The sequence below is a fragment of the Anomaloglossus baeobatrachus genome, chromosome 2, assembly GCF_048569485.1.
Source record: "Anomaloglossus baeobatrachus isolate aAnoBae1 chromosome 2, aAnoBae1.hap1, whole genome shotgun sequence".
Lineage (NCBI taxonomy): Eukaryota > Metazoa > Chordata > Amphibia > Anura > Aromobatidae > Anomaloglossus > Anomaloglossus baeobatrachus.
In genome coordinates, this window is record NC_134354.1 from 628,112,708 (window position 1) to 628,139,342 (window position 26,635).

Below are 26,635 nucleotides of genomic sequence, written 5' to 3' on the forward strand. Positions count from 1 at the left end.
TGTCCTTCCTAAATGTACTATAACCCTGTATGTTTGTCACCCAGTCATGGCTTTCATCCAGCCAGGTTTCAGTAATGCCCACCACATCATAATCCATGGTTGACATAAGAGTCTCCAAATCATTCATTTTGTTTACTGGCAAATGCAATAAGTCTTGCAGACATTTAATACTATTAACACCTTTTATTACTCCTAGCCTCCCTACATTCCTTGCATGTCCCATCCCCCCAATCCTTTGTTTCACTACCCTCCCTCCCCCCAGATCCTAGTTTAAAAGCTCCTCCATCCGTCTGACCATTTTCTCCCCCAGCACAGCTGCACCCTCCCCATTGAGGTGCAGCCCGTCCCTACCGTAGAGCCTGTAGCCGACTGAGAAGTTGGCCCAATTCTCCATGAACCCGAACCCTTCCTTCCTGCACCAATTTCTAAGCCACATACAGTTAGGTCCAGAAACATTTGGACAGTGACACAAGTTTTGTTATTTTAGCTGTTTACAAAAACATGTTCAGAAATACAATTATATATATAATATGGGCTGAAAGTGCACACTCCCAGCTGCAATATGAGAGTTTTCACATCCAAATCGGAGAAAGGGTTTAGGAATCATAGCTCTATAATGCATAGCCTCCTCTTTTTAAAGGGACCAAAAGTAATTGGACAAGGGACTCTAAGGGCTGCAATTAACTCTGAAGGCGTCTCCCTCGTTAACCTGTAATCAATGAAGTAGTTAAAAGGTCTGGGGTTGATTACAGGTGTGTGGTTTTGCATTTGGAAGCTGTTGCTGTGACCAGACAACATGCGGTCTAAGGAACTCTCAATTGAGGTGAAGCAGAACATCCTGAGGCTGAAAAAAAAGAAAAAATCCATCAGAGAGATAGCAGACATGCTTGGAGTAGCAAAATCAACAGTCGGGTAGATTCTGAGAAAAAAGGAATTGACTGGTGAGCTTGGGAACTCAAAAAGGCCTGGGCGTCCACGGATGACAACAGTGGTGGATGATCCCCGCATACTTTCTTTGGTGAAGAAGAACCCGTTCACAACATCAACTGAAGTCCAGAACACTCTCAGTGAAGTAGGTGTATCTGTCTCTAATTCAACAGTAAAGAGAAGACTCAATGAAAGTAAATACAAAGGGTTCACATCTAGATGCAAACCATTCATCAATTCCAAAAATAGACAGGCCAGAGTTAAATTTGCTGAAAAACACCTCATGAAGCCAGCTCAGTTCTGGAAAAGTATTCTATGGACAGATGAGACAAAGATCAACCTGTACCAGAATGATCGGAAGAAAAAAGTTTGGAGAAGAAAGGGAACGGCACATGATCCAAGGCACACCACATCCTCTGTAAAACATGGTGGAGGCAACGTGATGGCATGGGCATGCATGGCTTTCAATGGCACTGGGTCATTTGTGTTTATTGATGACATAACAGCAGACAAGAGTAGCCGGATGAATTCTGAAGTGTACCGGGATATACTTTCAGCCCAGATTCAGCCAAATGTCGCAAAGTTGATCGGACGGCGCTTCATAGTACAGATGGACAATGACCCCAAGCATACAGCCAAAGCTACCCAAAAGTTCATGAGTACTAAAAAGTGGAACATTCTGCAATGGCCAAGTCAATCACCAGATCTTAACCCAATTGAGCATGCATTTCACTTGCTCAAATCCAGACTTAAGACGGAAAGACCCACAAACAAGCAAGACCTGAAGGCTGCGGCTGTAAAGGCCTGGCAAAGCATTAAGAAGGAGGAAACCCAGCGTTTGGTGATGTCCATGGGTTCTAGACTTAAGGCAGTGATTGCCTCCAAAGGATTCGCAACAAAATATTGAAAATAAAAATATTTTGTTTGGGTTTGGTTTATTTGTCCAATTACTTTTGACCTCCTAAAATGTGGAGTGTTTGTAAAGAAATGTGTACAATTCCTACAATTTCTATCAGATATTTTTGTTCAAACCTTCAAATTAAACGTTACAATCTGCACTTGAATTCTGTTGTCGAGATTTCATTTCAAATCCAATGTGGTGGCATGCAGAGCCCAACTCGCGAAAATTGTGTCACTGTCCAAATATTTCTGGACCTAACTGTATTTACCTCCCTAAGCTCCTGCTGTCTTTCTAGTGATGCTCGTGGCACCGGTAGTATTTCTGAAAATACCACCTTGGAGGTCCTGGACTTCAGCTTCTCTCCTAGTTCCCTGTAATCATTTTTAAGGACCTTCCACCTGCCTCTAACTTTGTCATTCGTACCAATGTGCACCATGACCGCTGGGTTTTCCCCAGCCCCACCCAGCAATCTGTCTGTCTGATCCGCAATATGCCGAACCCGAGCACCCGATCTCGGACGGGCTCTGAAAAATCCAAAATTGGGAGATGCCTTGCAAAGGGATACAGCAGTCTTCAAATTTCCAAACTTTTGAAGTGTGATCACCGAACAATCAAGCGTTTCATGGCAAATAGCCAACAGGGTCGCAAGAAGCGTGTTGGGCAAAAAAAAAAGCGCAAAATAACTACCCATGAATTAAGGAAAGCCAAGCGTGAAGCTGCCAAGATGCCATTTGCCACCAGTTTGGCCATATTTCAGAGCTGCAATGTTACTGGAGTATCAAAAAGCACAAGGTGTGCCATACTCAGGGTCATGGCCAAGGTAAAGAAGGCTGAAAAACGACCACCTTTGAACAAGAAACATAAGATAAAACGTCAAAACTGGGCCAAGAAATATCTTAAGACTGATTTTTCAAAGGTTTTATGGACTGATGAAATGAGAGTGACTCTTGAGGGGCCAGAGGCTGGATCAGTTAAGGGCAGAGAGCTTCACTCCGACTCAGATGCCAGCAAGGTAGAGGTGGGGTTCTGGTATGGGCTGGTATCAGCAAAGATGAACTTGTGGGACCTTTTCGGGTTGAGGATGGCGTGAAGCTCAACTCCCAGACCTACTTCTAGTTTCTGGAAGACAACTTCTTCAAGCAGTGGCACAGGAAGAAGTCAGGATTGTTCAAGAAAAACATGAATTTCATGCAGGACAATGCTCCATCACATGCATCCAACTACTCCACAGCGTGGCTGGACAGTAAAGGTCTAAAAGATGAAAAAATAATGACATGGCCCCCTTGTTCACCTGATCTGAACCCCATAGAGAACCTGTGGTCCCTCATAAAATGTAACATGAAGGGAAAACAGGAAGGGAAAACAGTACACCTCTCGGAACAGTGTCTGGGAGGCTGTGGTGGCTGCTGCACGCAATGTTGATCGTAAACAGATCAAGCCACTGACAATCTATGGATGGTAGGCTGTTGAGTGTCATCATAAAGAAAGTTGGCTATATTGGTCACTAATTTTTTGGGGTTTTGTTTTTGCATGTCAGAAATGTTTATTTCTAAATTTTGTGCAGTTATATTGGTTTACCTGGTTAAAATAAACAAGTGAGATGGGAATATATTTGTTTTTTATTAAGTTGCCTGATAATTCTGCACAGTAATAGTTACTTGCAGAAACCGATATCCTCTAAGATAGCCAAATCTAAAAAACCCCACTCCAACTTCCAAAAATATTAGGCTTTGATATTTGAGTCTTTTGGATTGATTGAGAACATAGTTGTTTGATGAATAATTAAAAAAAATCCTCTAAAATACAACTTGCCTAATAATTCTGCACACAGTGTATAGCAACCAAAACCAGACGCTGATGCCAGATAACCATATGCACGGTTCACAGTTATGACACCTATTAAATGTGCTTCCTGGTATTTGTTGTCTCTGTGGTTAGTATATTCTTTTTCTACCAGGTTTACCTAAAAATAAGACCGGATCGTATAAACATTTTTATTTTGTACAAAAAATGTGCTAGGGCTTATTTTCAGGGGATGTCTTATATTTTTCCATTAACAGTCCACATTTATTTTTCAACAAAATATATAACCTTTTTTCACAAATGAGGTATAGTCATTAATAAATTATAAAGTATTCTTCTTGTTTATAACCTGTTGTGATATTTGATGTGAGTAATATATCTTTTTATAATTTATTCATGGCAATACATAATTTGAATACTCCACTCAAGGTTATTACAGTAATTTATATGTTCATACCTTCCCCTATTTGTTGTATGTGGTCCCATCTACTGTCTAATTGACGGTGTTTATATTTTAATTAAGATTTTTAAATGTATTATTCTATATCTACTGGTTACCCCCAAAAGACAGCAGACACCTCCCAAACGTAACGCACGTACCAGACCCTAAACAATAGAGTTGGCAAGTTAATGGGCTCTCACATACAAATCTGCATCTCAGGCTCCTCTGCGTTAGATGTTGCTCTCCCTGCTGGCTGAAGCAGTATCACTCGCTCGGAGTTAGTGAGAGCAGAGTGATACTGGTGCCCGAACTGTGTGTGCGAGCTGGTGTGTAATGCATCTGGTATGGCGAGGGATATGACAGTGACACAGATCTGTGTGAGACCCCATCCACTGCTGGCACTTGGCAGCTGCAATTGTTCAGGGTCTGGTGAGTTTAATTTTTTATTTTTTTTTCTTGGGGAGTGGAGAGGTGTCTGCTCTCTTTTGAGGGTGTTTGCTTTCTTTAATGAAGTGTCCAGCTGTGTAGCTGCCTGGAAACTCTAACTAGGGCTCATTTTTTGGAGCAGGTCTTATATTTTAAGTATACACCAAAAATTCCAGCCAGGGCTTATTTTCGGGGTAGATCTTATGTCATGGAAACTTGTTATGTAATATTCTATCTGCACTGCTCAAATCTTTGAGGATATATTAGTTTGAGAGTTTACGCAAGTATGTATACAGTGGTTACATAAGTTTTGTTTCCATTTTTGTGTGCCAGTTGTTTAGAAAGAACCAACAATGTGGATTAAAGTGTGTATGGCTGGTAACACACCAGACAGTAGGATAGAGGATTGACACTACAACTTCCAGCATACCTTCCATAGTACCTACCTGACCACCCTCCACAATATTTCAGTAGGTCTCCGTTTATTCTATCTGACAATATCTGCACAATGTTCTTTCTATATCACCAGCTGTTCGCCTGCCATAACTGTAAATGGAAATCTCTGCTACATTCTTATCTGAACCATTAATTAGTGACTGGCAATATTAAAAGCCTTACTGTCATCTACAGCGGACATCCTGTTTTCCTATACTGTGGACTGTATTAAATATCATAAAGTGCTTGATTTCTACACATAAGTGCCTGGGATTTAATCTGTTTTACATGAAGTAGACTTTGTACTACTTGGCCATGCTGAGGTCCATAAAAATGTATTTACTGAAGCACTGCCGATATCCTGTCCTACCTCCATGTGACCACATCTGTGTTCCAGCCTACCAATCTGTTGTGCACTCTGAAATATTATACCTGGCTCTGTCTAGTTTTGGGTGTCATGTCTTTTGTAATGCAGAATAATAGCCAGGAAGCTGGAACAATTTTCATGATGTGGCTTTTTGAGCAAGATCTAGCTTCACACCTTAGAACCCAATCATATTTTAAATCCTAAAAACTGTAACTGAATGTTACTTGGTACTCTCCCAAAAACTTGATTCTTTAAAAGTGGACTATGGTCTGTTTCTTGCAGATTTCAGAAACCTATGAGAGCGGGAGTCAGGTGTACGCAACAGATTATCAGGTCTCGAGGATGTAGTCGCACCACTCAGGACTACGGTTGGGACTTTAGAATCTGCTGTTTGTGCTCAAAAAAGAAGATTGTGGACATTGAAAACCGCCTGCTTAGAGTTCACATCGGGCTGATTGGGCTTCCAGAAGCCATGGCATGCATGGAACCATCTGTGTTCTTGAAGCTTTCCTCAGGGAAAGCTCTCCTGATGGAAGCGGGTCAGCTGCATAGCGATACATGCAGCTGACCCACTCCTATCAGGAGAGCGGCCGGTCAGTCTGGGGGATGTGATCCGATCCTCGCGTGAGTCACACTCAAATGTGACTCCATCCTATGGGAGACTTAGTGGACATGACTGTCGGATGAAGCATTGTTCAGCTGACAAAATCTTGTGTGGTTTGTCCGCTTTAGCCCCTTTTTGGAGGATGAAGGCACAAGAGCATACACACAGGAAAGCTTAAATGTGTTAGGAACTGGTTATAATACCTTTTAAAGCCTTTAGAAGAGGGTCCTTCTCCTGTGCAATTTCTGAGTATAGAAAATCATTAGAAATAATTAGATGGCTTTAGAAAATCTGAAGCGGAATCACTCCCCACACCAACTAACCACACTACGTTTGAACAACTAAGGAAGGCACAGGGGTATAACTATAGTAAGTATAGGGGTTGTACTCCCATCCGGGCCCTAGAGCCTAGGGGTTGGATGAGGAAAAAAGTTCTGTTCGCCTTATTGCTGATTTTGCAACAAGGCCACTATGAGAGCATATAAATGCTGTTAGTTTGTTATACTAAAGAAAAACTTAAAGCAGCACTTTAGCAGTTTTTTGTTTGTTTTTTTTGTTTCACCGCTGGAGTGGTGCTTTTAAATCTGTCTCCTGCCCCCTGTCTTATACTCGCCTGACGCTGACTTTATCTTTTCTTTTTCCAGCCTCACTCCAGTCGGTCTCCGGCGATTTGTGACCTGCCGTCTGCTCCCGTGTTTCATGGAGCGAGCCGGAGGTCACAAGTCAATGCAACTCTGAGATCCTTGTTCTGGCTCTGAGTTGAATTGAGTGCTTGTAATGTAACTTATGACTTACAGCCAATCCGTTATTACATACACAAGATGGCGCCACAAAAGTTTGAAAATGTCAGAGGGCAAGTATAAGATGGGGGGCAAGGGTCTTAAATTTAAAGCACCATTCCACTGCTGAAAAAAAACAAACCCACAAAATGCTGGAGTGGTGCTTTAAAGTGGTACAGTAGGATCATATTTTTGATTAGGGAGACAAAAATGACCTCTTTGCTTATCTAGCAAAGAGAAACAACGCTATGCCACCTATTTGTAGCTTTTGAGGATATGCATGGTATCATAGTTACTGAACCTTTTAGGAAGTAAACACCGCTTTTGTAGAGGTTTACAAGTTCTTGTATACCTTTTTAGGCTAGCACCATCAGATGACATGAGACATGTTTGGACTTAATTTCCTTTCCCGTGCTCTCACTGGACTGTGCAGCTTTGCTTGAAGGAGACCCAACCAAAATGGAGGTGATTGACTCCATGCCCTTTCCCAATAAACACTTCCCTTGAGTGGTACAAACAAAATATAGATTATTTTTTTTTTTATGGCCCCAGACTACTTAAATTGTATAAATTTATCCTGCACACTGGACTCTTGCTGGATTTTTGACGTGCCCTGATAGTTTTCACCCCTAAGCCTGGCCATGAACCTACTGATTGTAGGTCTTATAAACAAATTTTGCTCTTACCTAACGATATTCAGATTTTAGCCAATATTTGGGCAACTAGCGACAGTGGAGTTCTTGCTAAAATTATACATGCAGACAAGGCAAGGTGCATGATGGCTAAGACGACTCATATTAACCTTTTATGAACTCTTAAAGGAAACCTGTCACCAGTTTTTTGCCCCATAAGCTGCGGCCACCACCAGTGAGCTATTATATACAGCATTCTAACATGCTGTATATAAGATCCCAGGCCGCTGTGTAGAACATAAAAAACATTTTATAATACTCGCCTAAACCGGCCGCTGCTGTGGATGTGGCTCAGATGGGCGTCTTCGTCCTCCGGTGCAGACACTGTCTCTTTCGGCCATCTTCGTCCTCCTTCTGAAGCCTGTGTGCATGACGCGTCTACGTCATACACACTCACTAGTCCCGTGCATGCGCACTACAATACTTTGATTTGCCCTGCTCAGGGCAGATCAAAGTGCGCCTGCTCAGGACCTGAATACCAGCAAGTGTGTATGGCGTCGGACACGTCGTGCACCGCAGCTTCAGAAGGAGGACAGAGGCGGTGACAATGATGGCTGAAAGAGGCGGCACCGGCACTGGAGGATGAAGATGCCCATCTGAGATATATCCACCGCAGCGACCGGTTTAGGTGAGTATTATAAAGTGTTTTTTTTTTATATTCTCACAGCGGCCTGGACTCTTTTATATACAGCATGTTAGAATGCTGTATATAATAGCTCACTGGTGGTGGCCACAGATTGTAGTGCAAAAATCTGGTGACCGGTTCCCTTTAAATATGGTTAAAGGGTAAAGAGGTAGGTCCTGAACAAACATTATGGGATTTTTTTGCTTAAAGGCCCAGCTCCCAGTCAACTGGATATTCGTGGACCAATGATGATTGAAAGTGTGATAGGCTTCTTTCTTGACTCGATACGTGGTCACCAAATTCACTGCTATGGCTGAATCCACGCCTTCCTCATCTAAGAAATATACCAGAGATTGATTACTGGAGAGCACATGGAATTTTTTTTTCTTCTTTAATCTGACATTGTAGAAGGAGGTATATTTTGCACATTCTAGCAATTGAGACTAGCCTCTAACCTTCCTGACAATTTACTGTTCAGATACTTTCAATTTGAGTATGCTTTCTGAGCACAGTTGGGGGACTAGCAATCTCTTTTAATCCCACCATTTTAGAGGATTAGTTTAGTTCAAGGGTCTAAAAAATCCACAATCCAGCTTTTATATTAATATACTTACACTATGCATCAGCACACTGCAATAATGAATACTTGAATCCACTATTGCTGTAAACATTAAAACAGCAAGGTACTTAGCAATTTTTGATCAAAGAATGCAAAAGCCATGCAACGACGTCAAAGTGAACCTACAGTGGGTACGGAAAGTATTTAGACTGCTATAAATTTTTCACTCTTTGTTTCATTACAGCCATTTAGTAAATTCAAAAAAATTCATTTTTTTTCCTCATTAATGTACACTCTGCACCCCATCTTGACACAAACAAACAGAACATTTTGCAAATTTATTAAACAAGAAAAACTGAAATATCACATGGTCATAAGTATTCAGACCTTTTGCTCAGACACTCATATTTAAGTCACATGCTGTCCATTTCCTTGTGATCCTCCTTGAGATAGTTCTACTCCTTCATTGGAGTCCAGCTGTGTTTAATTAAACTGGTAGGACTTGATTTGGAAAGACACACACACCTGTCTATATACAGTTAGGTCCAGAAATATTTGGACAGTGACACAAGTTTTGTTATTTTAGCTGTTTACAAAAACATGTTCAGAAATACAATTATATATATAATATGGGCTGAAAGTGCACACTCCCAGCTGCAATATGAGAGTTTTCACATCCAAATCGGAGAAAGGGTTTAGGAATCATAGCTCTGTAATGCATAGCCTCCTCTTTTTAAAGGGACCAAAAGTAATTGGACAAGGGACTCTAAGGGCTGCAATTAACTCTGAAGGCGTCTCCCTCGTTAACCTGTAATCAATGAAGTAGTTAAAAGGTCTGGGGTTGATTACAGGTGTGTGGTTTTACAATTGGAAGCTGTTGCTGTGACCAGACAACATGCGGTCTAAGGAACTCTCAATTGAGGTGAAGCAGAACATCCTGAGGCTGAAAAAAAAGAAAAAATCCATCAGAGAGATAGCAGACATGCTTGGAGTAGCAAAATCAACAGTCGGGTACATTCTGAGAAAAAAGGAATTGACTGGTGATCTTGGGAACTCAAAAAGGCCTGGGCGTCCACGGATGACAACAGTGGTGGATGATCGCCGCATACTTTCTTTGGTGAAGAAGAACCCGTTCACAACATCAACTGAAGTCCAGAAAACTCTCAGTGAAGTAGGTGTATCTGTCTCTAAGTCAACAGTAAAGAGAAGACTCCTTGAAAGTAAATACAAAGGGTTCACATCTAGATGCAAACCATTCATCAATTCCAAAAATAGACAGGCCAGAGTTAAATTTGCTGAAAAACACCTCATGAAGCCAGCTCAGTTCTGGAAAAGTATTCTATGGACAGATGAGACAAAGATCAACCTGTACCAGAATGATGGGAAGAAAAAAGTTTGGAGAAGAAAGGGAACGGCACATGATCCAAGGCACACCACATCCTCTGTAAAACATGGTGGAGGCAACGTGATGGCATGGGCATGCATGGCTTTCAATGGCACTGGGTCACTTGTGTTTATTGATGACATAACAGCAGACAAGAGTAGCCGGATGAATTCTGAAGTGTACCGGGATATACTTTCAGCCCAGATTCAGCCAAATGCCGCAAAGTTGATCGGACGGCGCTTCATAGTACAGATGGACAATGACCCCAAGCATACAGCCAAAGCTACCCAGGAGTTCATGAGTGCAAAAAAGTGGAACATTCTGCAATGGCCAAGTCAATCACTAGATCTTAACCCAATTGAGCATGCATTTCACTTGCTCAAATCCAGACTTAAGACGGAAAGACCCACAAACAAGCAAGACTTGAAGGCTGCGGCTGTAAAGGCCTGGCAAAGCATTAAGGAGGAGGAAACCCAGCGTTTGGTGATGTCCATGGGTTCCAGACTTAAGGCAGTGATTGCCTCCAAAGGATTCGCAACAAAATATTGAAACTAAAAATATTTTGTTTGGGTTTGGTTTATTTGTCCAATTACTTTTGACCTCCTAAAATGTGGAGTGTTTGTAAAGAAATGTGTACAATTCCTACAATTTCTATCAGATATTTTTGTTCAAACCTTCAAATTAAACGTTACAATCTGCAGTTGAATTCTGTTGTAGAGGTTTCATTTCAAATCCAATGTGGTGGCATGCAGAGCCCAACTCGCGAAAATTGTGTCACTGTCCAAATATTTCTGGACCTAACTGTAAGACCTCACAGTGCATGTCAGACCAAATGAGAATCATGAGGCCAAAGGAACTGCCCAAGGAGCTCAGAGCCAGAATTGTGGAAAGGCACAGATCTGGCCAAGGTTACAAAAAAATTTCTGCAGTACTCAAGGTTCCTAAAAGCACCCTGTCCTCCATAATCCTTAAATGGATGAAGTTTGGGACCAGCAGAACTCTTCCTAGATCTGGCCGTCTAGCAAAACGGAGCAATCGTGGGAGAAGAGCCTTGGTGAATGAGGTAAAGAACCCAAAGATCACTGTAGCTGAGCTCCAGAGATGCAGTAGGGAGATGGGAGAATGTTCCACAAAGTCAACTATCACTGCAGCCCTCCACCAGTTGGGCCTTTATGGCAGAGTGGCCCAACGGAATCCTCTCCTCAGTGCAAGACATATGAAAGCCCGCATAGAGTTTGCCAAAAAACACATGAAGGACTCCCATACTATGAGAAATAAGATTATCTGGTCTGATGAGATGAAGATAGAAATTTTTGATGAGAATTCTAAGCGGTATGTGTTGAGAAAATCAAGACTTTTCTCCTTACAAAGACCTGACAAACCAGTCTGGCTGCCAGTGAAGGGACAATGCCCCTCTGGGAATTATTATTCAAATTGTCCCTCCAGTGAGGAAGGAGACAAACTCTAGCGCCACCTATTGGAAGTAGCAATCCTAAAAGTCAAAAGTGGCTTTTTAAACAAGCCTTTTCATAAGACTTAGGATTTAATGCCAGATCAGAATCCCAATTTGCAGACATGGTGTTTCAGGGTGATTGCCCCTCGTAAGTGCAAAGTATGGGTATATGATCTGGCTTATGAGATGCTATGGAATTCCCAGAGGGGCATTGCAGCTATAAGTCCCCTCACTGGCAGCCAGACTGGTTTGTCAGGTCTCCGTAAGGAGAATAGTCTTCCCTGTGGTCCCCACATAGCTTCTCATAAGCCTGATCAGATACCCATACTTTGCACTTACGAGGGACAATCACCTTGAAACACCGTGTCTACAAATTGAGATTCTGATCTGGCATTAAATCCTAAGTCTTATGAAAAGGCTTGTTTAAAAAGCCACTTTTGACTTTTTTCTACTTCCAATAGGTGGCGCTAGGGTTTGTCTCCTTCCTCACGGGAGGGACAATTTGGAGAAAATCAAGCACTGCTCATCACCTGCCCAATACAATCCCAACAGTGAAACGTGGTGGCAGTATCATGCTATGGAGGTGTTTTTCAGCTGCAGGGTCTGGACGACTGGTTGCAATTGAAGGAAAGATGAATGCAGCCAAGTACAGTGATATCCTGGAAGAAAACCTCTTCCAGCGTGCTCTAGACCTCAGACTTGGCTGAAGGCTCACCTTTGTCGTAAGACAGTGACACTAAGCATACAGCTAAAATAAGAAAGGAGTAGCTTCAGAACAACTGTGACCATTCTTGACTGGCCCAGCCAGAGCCCTGATCTAAACACAATATAGCATCTCTGGACAGACCTGAAAATGGCCGTTCACCAATGTTCACCATCCAACCTGACGGAACTGGAGAGGGTCTGAATACTTATGACTGTGATATTTCAGTTTTTCTTGTTTAATAAATTTGCAAAAATTTCTACATTTCTGGGGGGGTGTTAAGGTGGGGTGCAGCGCATACATTAATAAGAAAAAAAATGAACTTTTTTTGAATTTACCAAATGGCTGCGATGAAACAAAGAGTGAAAAATATAAAGGGGTCTGAATACTTTCCGTGCCTACTGTAAATATGAATGTTCCCAATCACTCATATCCTACCTCTCTATGTGCCAAACCAGCCTCCTATGAATGGAGAAGTGAACCAAAACCAGGTGTAGCTTTTAATTAACACCTAGCCTGAAAAGGTTGAGTAATGGGTGCTGACCCATTGAGTCACTATCTAAAGACCAGCTCTTCATAGCCATTTGCTAGACTGGGTGCTAGTGAACCAAGCTGGCAAACAGCCACAAGCCACACATCATGGGCCTATAAGCCACATCTTGCTCCCGAGCTACAGATTGGGGATTCCTGCAATACAGTATAGTGTAATATCCTAATCACACACTATGGAAAAAATCTGTACAGATCTGAGTGCTTTCTTCCACATGTGGATGTAGCCTAACAAAGATGAGCCAGTTGGTGTATTTATCAATATATTTTACTTGCCTGTATAGCACCATTTAAGGGGTACTCTGGGGAGCTAAAAAAAATAAATAAAAATATTCTAATGGCCATGCCCTCATATATTCTAAAGATGAGATCCATAGTGCTCTACCAGATCCTCACACTACCTGTAATTCAGTGTAACACTGGAGCTGCTTCTTGGTGCTCCCCCTCCCTTCTGGGATGTTACATCACACATTGGGGTGCTTGGCTTGCTTATTAGTAACTGCTAGCATCCTAATAACGCACTGCAGGAAAGTAGATATTAACAGTGGGCTTGGTTACATCCCGCTACAACCCCTATTCTCAGCCTACAGGGAAGCAGATATCATCAGGCTGGCAGTTACTAACAGAATGGAGCAGGTCATGTTCTCCGATGTGCAATGTAACGTCCCAGAAGGGAGGGGGAGCAGTGTTACACTGAATTACAAGTACTATGAGGGTAGGGAACAGCACTACGAGTCTCATCTTTTTAGTTTGAGGGCATAATAATAATAATCTTATCTCCCCGGAGTACCCCTTTAATGTCTACAGCTCTGTACAGACATCAGCACTCCACTGTATATTGTATAAGTTATCCTCATTAATATTACAGCCATGTAATTTTTCTATTTATTTGTATTCCTTTTTGTAACTGTTAGCCTGAGTCTCACTGTCAATTAAATCACTCTTTCTTTACTGCGGGTAAGAATTGTAAAAGGTACAGCATAAGAACAAAAAGCTGTTTAGCCCCTAGAGAAATATCTTGGCTTGAACTTTATTTTTATTCTGTGAAGGTGCTTTGTTCCTGAGCACTTCATATTCACAAACTATTAGTGTAATTGTATTCATTGAACACCAATTCAGAGAAGCTGAAAAAAAATATAGGAAGGAGCGTTGTTTATATGGCAGCTTTTCACCGAGGTGAAATGGCTATGGTTTGCTTCGAAATAGGTTTGGATTATTGGTAGGTGGCCTTGCGTGTTACTAATGTTGGTGGCAGTTTGTGTGAACTCATCGTTCTGCATTTTGTTTCAGGCGACAGATTGAAGAATCTTCTAAGCCAAAGAGACAATCGCAGCAGATTGAAAAAGCTGTTACAACAAATTACAAACCAGTGTCCAACCATCAAAATAACGTAAGTAGCCATCCATAGTGTGTAAAAACAGGCCTTGAACATATTGGATCATTTTATTTATTTTACTTGATTTTTTTTTTTATTTGTTACATATGTTTAAACCCTATAATATAGACTGAGGAGGCTTTTCATGTTCGTTTATAGATAAATTAAGCCTATGTACATTAGTGTATACAAGACATTGAGTTGTCTTCTACCAATTCAATAAATGGAATTCAGCAATTTCTTAATTTGCATTTACAATGCAAGATAATCGTGAATGAGAGTTCCTAGGAACGCACGTTTCCTGATCAAACAGACTGATAAACAGACACTGGATCACCCGACAGGGGGTGAAATAATCTTTTGAGCTGCAAAGAAGTAAATCGTGTTCAGCAACACATCGTCTTGTGTAAACAGAACTTGTGCTGCGGAGAATAATGGCAGCCGGTTGTGTGTTCATACAAGCATCGTGGATTTCTATTATAACTGGAACCTTGAAGCTGTGACTATTCCTTAAAGGGAACCAATCACCAGTATTTTGGGATATAACCTAAATCCAGTGCTATACTGGCACTAACAGGCTGATTCTATACATACCTGTATTATACAATTGACTTGCTTTGTCTAGCAGGACCTGTGGTGAGGTCATACCCATGTGACCAGAAGGGGCGGGGCCTCAGCCACCAAAGCTGGATACCAGGTCACATGGGTCTGACCTCACCACAGGTCCTGCTAGACAAAGTGAGTCATTTGTATAATACTTATGCTAATTCTAACAGCGGGAGGAGATAACTATGAATATATTATCTGCTCCATTGCAACTGTCACTCAACAAGCAGCTAATTTTACAAACTTCACTTTCTTGGATTTCAAAACCTAAACACCCAAGCTGACCACTACAGGTATGTATAGAATCTGTCTCATAGTGCCAGTATAGCACTGGATTTAGGTTATATGCGAAAATATAAAAATAGCAACAAAAAGAGGATAATATCCTCTAAAAATTAAGTGTTACTCACAGCAACTTGGGCTGCAGTGTGTACATCGCCCAGGCCAAAAACTAGTGCCCTACCAGGATACAGCTAAACCCCGACTAAAGTGGAAGCATCACAGGTGCAGAAGAAGCAAATCACACACACACCTCCATGGAATGGAGGGGAGTGAATGCTAGATGATAAAACTGCACACTGATGGATTGCATAGAGTGCTGTTCACACATGCAGATAACAGTCACAAACCTGCAGCCTATTAGGTGACGCCCATTCTATTAGATCAGGCGGGCTGCCAAGCCGTACCCCACTGTGTATTTAGCCGTACTTCTACTTTAGTGGGGGTTTAGCTGTATCCTGTTAGAGCACTAGTTTTTGGCCTTGGCGATGTACACACTGCAGCCCAACTTGCTGTGAGTAATACTTAATTTTTGGAGGATATTATCCTCTTTTTGTTGCTATTTTTATATTTCGCGTAGGGAACTACAAGCATGAGGTCCCATGACGAGGGTGTAGGCTTACGTTTTATGGTCATAAATACCAAAAACACTTCATATTTTTTTTGTTTGTACAGGATACAGCCAGGCCCCTTTCTGTTGGGCTTTGCATTGTAGAGTGTCTGTCCGTGCATGATACACAGTGGAGTACGGCTTGGCAGCCCGCCTGATCTAATAGAAGGGTGTCACCTAATAGGCTGCGGGTTTGTGACTGTGTTATCTGCATGTGTGAACAGCGCTCTATGCAAGCCACTAGTGTGCAGTTGTATCATCTAGTATTCGCCCCCCTCCATTCCATGGAGGTGTGTGTGTGATTTGCTTCTCCTGCACCTGTGATGCTTCCACTTTAGTGGGGGTTTAGCTGTATCCTGGTAGAGCACTAGTTTTTGGCCTGGGCGATGTACACACTGCAGCCCAACTTGCTGTGAGTAATATATGCGAAAATACTGGTGATTGGTTCCCTTTAAAGAGGTGGTCCACTACAAAGCATAGTAATTTAAAGCAGGGAAAGAAGGCTTTTTCTGCGTGAATTTCTAAAATGGAAACGATTGTTACTCTTAAAGAAAATCTGTCAGCAAGTTTTTGCTTCTTCAACTGATAGCAGCATGATGTCGGCAAAGAGATCCTGAATCCAACAATGTATCACTTAGTTTACTAGGTGCAGCGGTTCTGTCACACTCATAGTTTTTACATTTAGCAATGCAGCAGAGCCCAGAAAGTTGCGCCGCCAACATCAGGCCCACTATATACATTTCTATAGACATCTGCTAATCACATTAGGGGGTGTGCCAGACTAGTAGACCTAGTCCGGTAATGATAATCTTCTGAAGCTAAAAGGAATATTTCAGGTAAACAACTGTACACAGTGTGAAGAGAGACTCTTTGCTGAAATCTGTTAACCCTTACAGAATACTGTCTTCAGATTACATAGTTTTAACCTGCTCACATATTTCATTTAAACAATGACTGGTAAGGGAAATGGCAGAAAAAGTGCAGTGGGCTTCATAAGTATGTTATTTCTCCTGAATTTCATTTTTCCACCTATGTATGCTATAACCTGGGGTAAATACATTGCTAAATCTACCCCAGTATAGTACTGTAGCATTTAAAGGGAACCAATCACTAGGTTTTTTTGTATATAAGCTAAAGCCAGTGCTATACTGGCACTATCAGGCTGATTATCTACATACCTGTAGTGGCAGCTCAGATGTTTAGGTTTTGAAATCCAAAAAAAGTAAAGTTTTATAAAATTAGCTGCTTGTTGAGTGACAGCCGCTGAGGATCAGATAATATATTCATAGTTATCCCCTCCCCCTGTTTGTATAACACTTATGGTAATTCTAACGATTCACTTTGTTGCAGGACCTGTGTGAGGTCATACCCATGTGACCATAAGGGGCGGGGCCTCAGCCAACAAAGCTGGATACTAGGTCACATGGGTATGACCTCTCACAGGTCCTGCAAGAGACAGTGAATCGTTTGTGTAATACTTATGCTAATTCTAACTGAGGGAGAGGATAACTATGAATATATTATCTGCTCCTCAGCTGCTGTCACTCAACAAGCTGCTCATTTTATGAACTTTACTTTTTTGGATCTCAAAACCTAAACATCCGAGCTGACCACTACAGGTATGTATAGAATCGGCCTGGCTTTAGCTTATATACAACAAACCTGGTGATTAGTTCCTTTTAACTTGGATTTAGAAACCTCGTCTTTTTATTTTCTATATAATGACATAACCTTGGAGGCATTTCATCTTTGCTGTATACACAAGGTAATAGACTGAAGAATATAACAGTCTGTATTCGTACAAGACTTCTAAGCTGAGATGTGCAACCCCCAACTGTAGCGGACTGTCTTCAATACAGTCAGATTAAACCTAGAAATCCAGAGGTTTGGCAAAACCTTACTTTACGGTTTTATATATTTAAATAAGCACATTGAATATGTATCTGCGGTATTCATTCTAAAAATGTGAGCGAGCTTCTCTGACAGTAATGGGTTATGATACTTCAGAGAGCCACGCATTGCCCCAGAGGCTGCAAATATTCTGCCTCCTGTTCTGCTTACAATTGGCTGATAGAGGGTGAACATAATGAAATGAGACAGACAGTGGCCTCAGAAGCTCCAGAGTATATTCCTCTAGTCTGATGACTTCTCTGAAGATTACACGAGTGGCACGTCAGTGCATGTAATGGCTTTACTTGTTCCCACTGTGCTCGAGGGCTTTATAATTTGTATAATTATTTTTCGGCAAACACAAGATGCCAATATAAAAAAAAATGCTTTTGAGCTCTACAGCCTTCCTCTGTGATTTATTAGCAATAGACTATTGTTGGTTGTTCACTTTCTTGTCAAAACTACTCGGGTAAAAAGCTTCTGTTGTATTCTATTAAACTTATGAATATGAAATTCGCCTTAAAATAATAAGGATTGGCAAATATTTACTCTAAAACGGAACGTGTGGTTTGTGAAAATAAAAAGAATTTTCAAAGGTTCCATAAAACATTTATTATGGCACAATATTTTTAAAGGGAATCCATCACCAAGTTTTTGCTACCTCATATCTGAGAGTAGCATAATGTAGGGGCAGAGACTCTGATTCCAGCGATGTAGTAGTATTATTATTTATTATTACTGGCGCCATTTATTCCATGCCGCTGTACATGTAAAAATGGGTATACATAATAAAGACAATACAAAAATCATGAACAATACAAAGCAGATAGATACAGGAGGAGATAGGACCCTTCCTCTAAGGGATCACAGTCTATCACTCAGCTTACGGAGTGCAGCAGTTATGACAGTGTTTTTAGCTGTAGAATAAAGCAGAACTGAGAGGTAACCCCGCCCACACCAGGCTCTCTACATACAATTTCTGTTGCCAGTGAGCTGCTTATTACAGGAGGGGTGTGTGGTCAGAGACAGGCTTGCATGATAGCTAGTAACAGCAGTGATAATTAACTAATGATAGCGTACATGTGTTCGTGCTTCTGAATGCCCGGCACTTCCAGTCATGTGTAGTTGACTCGGTATTCAGAAGCGCGGTCACAGCAAACACAGGTACGCACGGCACTGCCGGTGATGTTGCATTGAATAGCATGTTAGTACACCCCTGTGGGCATGCTAACAGGGCAGACTAGTCGGGGGATATAACGCCCTTGGGACTAGTCCCTGTGCGAATTAGCATAAGATAAAAGAAGAAATACTTTTTCTAAAGATCCTCTTATCTATGCTAGCGTATACAGGGACGGTTAGGCAGGGATTAGCAATATGCACCCAGAACTGCTCGTGGTTCTGGGTGCATATTGCACCTGACAGGTTCCCTTTAAAGGCATCTGTCAATAAGATCAAGTCTCCTAAAATGATACCTTGATATCTGCGATCTGAGGTCCTATTTTTCTCAATATCTAATAAATTAAGTTCTAGGAGCCGAACACAGATCTCCCTGAGGATCTGTCTCCAGAGCTTATTTTAAATTAAAAAGATTTTACCGGTGTGAGATGTAATGATTGATGGTTATAATCAACCTCCGCCTAACTGATCTTTGCCTCATTACAAATACATTTACAGCTGCAATGGTCCTCTCATAATGATTTCAGCTTTGCTGTAGAGTTGGTTGTTTATATAACTAACATAATACAGTTGAACTTGGTCTTATTACAAACTTCTTTGCAGCCACAGCTCTTTTCTCACAGTGCTGTTAACTGTGCTGTGCTGTCCCTCGCCCCACACTAACTGCCTGAGATATAAGGCTGCTTTCACACCTCCGGTTTTTGCTATGCGGCACAATCCGGCACGTTGCAGGAAAAACGCAACCGTTGTTTTTTGCTGCCGGTTGCATTTTTCCTGCATAGACTTTAATTAGTGCCGCATTGTGCCGCATGGCCTTGCATTCGGTCCGGTTTTTGCCGCATGCGGCAGATTTAGCCGTTGCGGCGGCCAGATGGAACGTTGCCTGGCAGGTTTCTTTGTGCGGCAAAAAAAATACATCGCGCTGCATCCGGCCGATGCGGCGCTTTTCTCAATGCATCCCTATGGATGCCGGATGCGGCGCGATGCGGCAAAAAACGCATCCAGCCGCCGAATGCGTTTTTTGCCACTGCGCATGCTCAGTAGCATGCCGCAAGTGGCAAAAACCGGACGGGCCGCATGTAAAAAACCTATGCAAAGGATGCGGTATTTTCACCGCATCCGTTGCATAGGTTTCACAGCCGGATTGAGCCGCACGGCTCAAACCGGATGTGTGAAAGCAGCCTAAACTGAAGAAGTGCTAGTTGTAATCAGGCACACCTCTGCAGCTCAGCTGACTGTACTATAAGAGGAGGAACCCCAACAGTAAGGCTAAGTGTACACAGCCGTTTTTTCCAATCAGGCACAATCCAGTTTGTGCCTGATGCAAGGGATCCGTCTCAGATTGTGTAAAAAATGATGCAACAAATCCGGTAAAAAAAAAAACAAAAAAAAAACGGATCCGTTTTTTTTTTTTTTATGCTGAGAGAGAGACCCCATGATCACCGCACCAACACCGGCACTACCGCCCCCACCATCAACGCACACGCAGGCACTACCGCACGCATCATCACCGCACACACCCCAGCACTACCGCACGCATCATCATCTCACACGCAGGCACTACCGCACGCATCATCACTGTACACGCAGGCACTACCGCATGCATCATCACCGCACACACCCCGGCACTACCTCAGTGACGTCACCGCTGACACCGCGATTCACTTCAGTTGCTGCGTGGAGCGAGAGAGAGCGGCGGTGTTCTACTGCCGCTCCTGTCAGCTTCATGTAGCAGAGCTGAAAGTCTTGGCACCTCTGAGGATTACATCATACCTGGAGGGGTATTTGGGGATTTTAATAAAATGGTAAAAGAGGGTGTTTTTTTGTCCTTTATTCCAAATAAAGTATTCGGGTGTATGTGTTTATTTACTTTCACTTACAGGTTAATCATTGGGGGTGTCGACGCCTGCCATGATTAACCCCTTATTACCCCGATTGCCACCGCACCGGGGCAATTCGGGATGAGCCGGGTAGAGTCCCGGGACTGTCACATCTAATGGATGCGGCAATTCCAGGCGGCTGCTGGCTGATATTTTTAGGCTGGGGGCTCCCCCTAACGTGGAGCTCTCCATCCTGAGAATACCAGCCTTCAGCCGTGTGGCTTTATCTTGGCTGGTATCACAATTGGGGGGAACCGAACGCCGTTTTTTTTTAAATTATTTATTTTACTGCAAGATATAGACCCGCCCACCGGTGGCTGTGATTGGTTGCAGTGATACAGCTATCACTCAACTGACTGCAACCAATCATAGGCGCCGGTGGGTGGGGGAAGCAGTGAATAACGAGATTGAATAATGGGCGGCCGGCATTTTGAAATCAGGAGAAGCCGCCAGAGCTTTGTGACAGCTGTGCAGCGCCGCATCGGTGAGTCAGTGAGTTTGAAAGTGAGTGAATGATTTTCTGACAAGCAATTAATTTAGAACACTTCTGGGCATGCTCAGAAGTAAAAACCGGATCCGGTACATGCTTCCGGAGTTTGACGCATGCCACCGTATCCGGCGCACATAGACTTTCATTATGCACAATGCCGCACCCGGCGCTATGCAGTTTTTATCCACTGGCAAAAAACGTTCCTCTCTGCGTCCTGTGCGTTCGCCGGAGTGACGATTTTTGCCGTATCCGGCAAAAAACTGATCAAACGCAAGTACATGCGGCACAATCCGGCGCTAATAAAAGTCTAGGAGTAAAAAAAAATGCACCCGGCGGCAAAAAAAAAAACGATGCATTTTTCCCGCAAAGCGCCGGATTGTGCCGCGCAGCAAAAACCTGATATGTGAACATACTCTAAGGGGAAGAGGAGGGGAGGAAGAGCGGGCAATGATACACTGAAGAAGCAGTCAGAGAAGGAGGAAAACCAAGAGAGAATGGTGTCCTTCAGACCGATAGTGGAGCATAGTGAGGAGGAGTTTGTGGTCTACAGTGGTAAATGCCACAGAGAGATCCAGGAGAAGCAGAGAGTAGTGACAATTAGATTTAGCTTTTAGTAGATTAGAGACTTAAGAGTGGAAACCAGATTGTAAAGGGTCAATAATGGTTATTTTGGTTAGACAAGAGTGGAACAAGTGTTCCAGGAGTTTAGAGATAAAGGAGAGATTAGAGACATAAGGCTAGGTTCACACACTGCGTTTTTTTGACGCTGCGTTTTTGTGCGTTTTTTTGCGGCCAAAAACGCACCCGCGGCAAAAAAACGCAGCAAAAAACGCGCGCGTTTCGCTGCGATTTGGTGCGTTTTTTGCTGCGTTTTGCTGCGTTTTTGCTCACTGCGTCTTTATGCGTTTTTTTATCAGTGAACAAAAAAAAAGGTCTGATGTCATTTCCTTCTTCAATATGTTCTTCATTCTCCACTAATGTATGCAGGAGAGCAGACAGCTGCAGAACTACAAGTCTCAGCATACTCCATCCAATAGTGCATGCAGGAGAGCAGACAGCAGCTGCAGAACTACAAGGCTCAGCATGCTCCATCCAGGACTGTATGCTGGAGGGAGAGTCAGGGGGAGCAGACCTACAAGGCTTAGCATCCTCCATCCAATAGTGTATGCAGGAGAGCAGACAGCAGCTGTCGAACTACAAGGCTCAGCATCCTCCTTCCAGGACTGTATGCAGGATTTCTTTGCCCCCCCCAAAAAAAAAAAATGACGTGGGCTTCGCCATATTTTGGTATGCTAGCCGGGTACAGCAGGCAGGTACGGGCTGCCCCCAACCCCCAGCTGCCTATTTGTACCTGGCTGGGAACCAAAAATATAGAGAAGCCCCTTTTTTTTAATTATTTCATGAATTTCATGAAATAATTAAAAAAAAAATGACGTGAGCTTCGCCTAATTTTTGTGTCCAGCCGGGTACAACTAGGCAGCTGGGGATTGGAATCCACAGTGCAGGGTGCCCATGCTTTCTGGGCACCCTCGCTGTCAATTGCAGTCCCGCAGCCACCCCAGAAAATGGCGCTTTCATAGAAGCGCCATCTTCTGGCGCTGTATCCAACTCTTCCAGCTGCCCTGATGCCGGGTGGCTCGCTGGGTAATAATGGGGTTAGGGCTAGCTGTATAGCTGGCCCTAAGCCCGAAATTCATGGTGTCACGCCAATATTAGACATGGCCACCATGAATTTCTAGTAAAGATAAAAAAAAAAACACAACACACAGAAAAATATTTTTATTAGAAATAAAACACAACACAATTAGTGACTCCATCTTTATTGAATTAAAGCACCCCCCTCTGCAGTAATCCTGGGTCAGGGTCCCACGCCGTCCAATCCGGATCCAATATCATCTGATCGGTTTGCTGGAAGGCAAAGCGATCAGATGATGTGTCAGGTTCTAGGGGCTGAAGCACATCACACATCAGCTGATTGTATGAAAGCCGTTTATACAATCAGCTGAAGCATCGGTGCAAAAAAAAAAAAAAATAAAAAATACTCACTTATGTGCTGATTACCGGCAGCTCCTGCAGCGATGGGGCGGGAGTCTGATCCTGTCCGATCGCTGCAGCAGCTGCCCGGTAATCAGGGATGAAGTCTCCTGACGGCAAGATCAGCTGATAGCCGGCCGGGCGCCCGCGTCACCGCGATTCTTACGATCACCTGATGCGTCAGGTGACTGCATCAGGTGATCCATCGCCAGGTTCTGCATCCTGCAGGCATACGTACCCGGGGAGACTGCACACTGCCGGAGCGGCGATACCATGACAGAATCTGGGAGCGGACATGGCACCGGGACCCTGCAGACAGGTGAGTATAACTTTTTTTTTTTTTTTTTTCTACTGTTCACTTTTGATTGCCGCTTCCATCTCCCGCCCAGACATGGCGCCGCACGGCAGCAGACATGCACAGGACTGGAGGTGGACGCGGCGGTGACGGTACCGGGAGGATTCACGCTTCTGTGTTTACTGACAGAAGGAATCCTCTTTCTGTACATGTCACTTTACTACCCACCTCCTGCGTTTATAGCTGCGTTTTTGGTCTTAGAAACGCACCAAAACGCAGCTATATTTGCAATTTGCGTTTCTCATTGCGTCTTTCAACATCCCATTGCACTCAATGGATGAAAAGCGCAGTGAAAAACGCGGGAATAATTGACATGCTGCGTTTTTGTGGCACCACAAAAACGCAGCTGAAAAAAACCAGATGTGTGCGGACAGCAAAAATGAAAACTCATAGACTTTGCTGGGGAAGCAAAGTCCTGCAGTTTTGAGGCCAAAAACGCACCCGAAAAACGCGCAAAAACGCCGCGAAAAACGCACTGTGCGCACATAGCCTAACTGTAGTTGGCAGTGCAGTTCTGGTTGAGTGATATATTTTTATTTTTTTTTTGGTTAGTAATGTGTTTGATGGTGAATTTAAAGCAGGAGAGAATAATATCAGGAGAAAGAGAGAGGTTAAATATTTTAATTAGGTGGGCAGTGACAGCCGTGGAGAGGGATTGGAAAAGGTGAGTGAGACTAGGGTGGTTGTTATCTGTAGTAGGACGAAAATATGCGAGGAGACTGGTAACGTCTGTGATTGGTGCAAAGACAGAAAGTAACCTTGGTAAAGTGCAGGAGGGAAGAGAAACCATGAGATTGGGGGATTGGCAGACAATTTCCTGTCTCATATGATCATTTTTCTTTGACATAATTTGCTAAATTGTCAGCACTGAGGTTGGTGATCAAGGCCTGCGCTTTAGGACTTAAGGGTTTGTATACTTCTGTCCCAATTCCAACGAGATGTGCTTGGCCTCACTCAGTTTACTTGTTGTTGAGTGAGGTTGACCACATGTAGTTGGCACGTGAAAGCTGCTGTCCCTGGAGAATCCTGACAGTGTACAGTGCACGCGCTGTACAGATTCAGAAATCTGCAGTTACATAGAGTGACTGCAGAGTTTTACCACAAACCTGGACAACCCCTTTAAAATCCCTTAGCTCTAATGGATTGAAATTATTCACAATACTTTTCTCCTTTAAATTATAACTCAACTTTCATTTGACGTTGCAGAATAAATCTGAATTACAAAGTGCTGCGGAATATGTTGGTGCTGTAGAAATAAAAAATATTATTATTATTATTATTACCGTTGTGTATACATGGCAATTATATGACTTGTATTTTGCATTTTTAGCAGTTTTTTTTCCACTCCTCAATAGAACTTGCAATTGTGCTTTTTCCTTTTTGTTTTCCTCTCCATAGAGTTTTAGATCATCAAGTATAATGTAATATCTCACTAAAGATAGATTTGTAGACAGCTTTAATACGTTTTTGAGAGTGAATGATCAGTGCAGGGAGACAAAGTTTACTAGTAAGTGGGGAAAGCATCCTATTTCTATAATCTAGATCCCAAAGTTCATTACCTTTTTACTTGTACAATTTATGAAAAATGGAAGTGAAGTTACTATTTCATACACAGACATGGTTTTCTATAAGCCTGTATCTTGGTGTTGGCATACTTTTTTTCATTCAAAGTTTTATTGAATAAGTTTTCCAAGAGAAAAACATAGAGCATGTAAGGTACTTTGGAAATTTTACATTTCAATTGTAACATATAAACCATATAAACCAAGGAGTGAAGAGAAGAAAGAAGAGAATGAGGAAGGAAAGGGAAAAAGACAGGTAGGTAAAAAAAGGCTGAAAAGAAACTGAGCAGAGCACTGAGCTTTGAGCATGGGGGTCCATCAGAATTAGAAACAAAATGAGGATTGGGAAAAGAAATGCCTGGAGACCTAAAAATATGAAGGGTCAGATCTGGTCTTATCGCCATAACACTCTTATAGAAAGGAGACGCTAGAAAGGACTCCCAGTAAAACCACTTGTTAGCCACAGAAATCCTTTCCTGTTGGGTTGGGGCTATAAGAGATTCCATGCGATGAGAAGTGGAGATTTCGGCAAATTATTCTTCGAGAGAAGGGGGGGTCAGTTGATCTCCAGTGACGTGGAATGATTGTTTTAGTGGCTTGGAGAAGGTGACGCAGAAGAGATCTTTTTTATAAGCTTATTTAGACAAGGGGAACATATATAACAGAAGGACTTCTGACAAGAATGGGTTGGTCACGTCTGTTATTCCAACCTTTTTAATAATCTTAATAACCCCTTCCTTGAAGGCTCCCAGAATCAAGCATGAGCACCAATTATGAGTCATTGTTTCCTCGACCAGGCCACATCGCCACATAGGATGGAGTCGGCAAGATACCTTTAATGCAAGGCCGATGAAACACAATACCACTTAGAAATTATTTTAAAGCTAGTTTTCTGCGCTTTGGTTGCAGTGATCGATTTATGGGACGAAAAGAAACCTTTTTTCCATTTTTCCTGTGTGAAGGATTTAGGTACCGTAGTTAGTTTTCCTAGGCCTTGCAAAAAAGGGGGCTAATGCTCCAGGTCTAGTTCTAATGATAACTGAGAGAGAGCATGAGGGGTCCCGAAGAGACGACACATATTTCCTCGAAAACCGATAAGGGACGGGAGTGGTTAGGTCTAACAGTGAGAGAGGGAAGAAAATGTAATTGAATTATTTCAAAGTTATGACTGAGCAGGACTGTCCTGTCTTTTATAATTGGAAAAGAGGATGTAATTTCCCATTTGTGGCTCATTGGTATGTCTGCATATTTTTGACTATGTAGTTTGCTAATCTCTGCTACAAAATTAAAGGTCACCCATACACCTTGGAGTAACGTTGGCCGAACCCTCAAATACTGACAGCTTCTGACGACAACCTATGAATGGGGGTCCCCAGCAGATGATTTTTGGTGGAGTTATGCATCTGGCATGTTCGATTTAGGTATGTCAGTTCTTTTGTACTCTAGCGCTCCTGGAAATAAAGTTGAGCAGGTCAAATGATCATTCAGCTGACCGCTATCTCATATGTATGGGATACATGTGCATAATTTCTGGCATGAAAGCTTATCTAAAAAGGCTTTTGGGAAACATATGGGTCCAATATTAAGACTCTCCTTCACCCAATGTAATTTTTCAATTTCTTGCAACTGAATAAGTTTGCAATTTATTGTTAGCCAGGTTACCAATATTGAGGTTTTAAAAAGTAATTGTTTGTGGTATGTACACTGCGTAGAATAGCTACATGCATTC

General features: G+C 42.5%; 1 protein-coding gene across 1 annotated transcript in view; it reads left to right on the top strand.

The window, feature by feature from the left end:
• The window catches only part of GTF2F2 (general transcription factor IIF subunit 2), a 358,278-nt gene that overhangs the window by 216,262 nt on the left and 115,381 nt on the right, over positions 1–26,635 (top strand). The window contains exon 7 of the mRNA XM_075334385.1: positions 13,940–14,039. Within this exon, the coding sequence (XP_075190500.1) occupies positions 13,940–14,039 (100 nt within the window). The remainder of the gene's footprint in view (positions 1–13,939; positions 14,040–26,635) is intronic.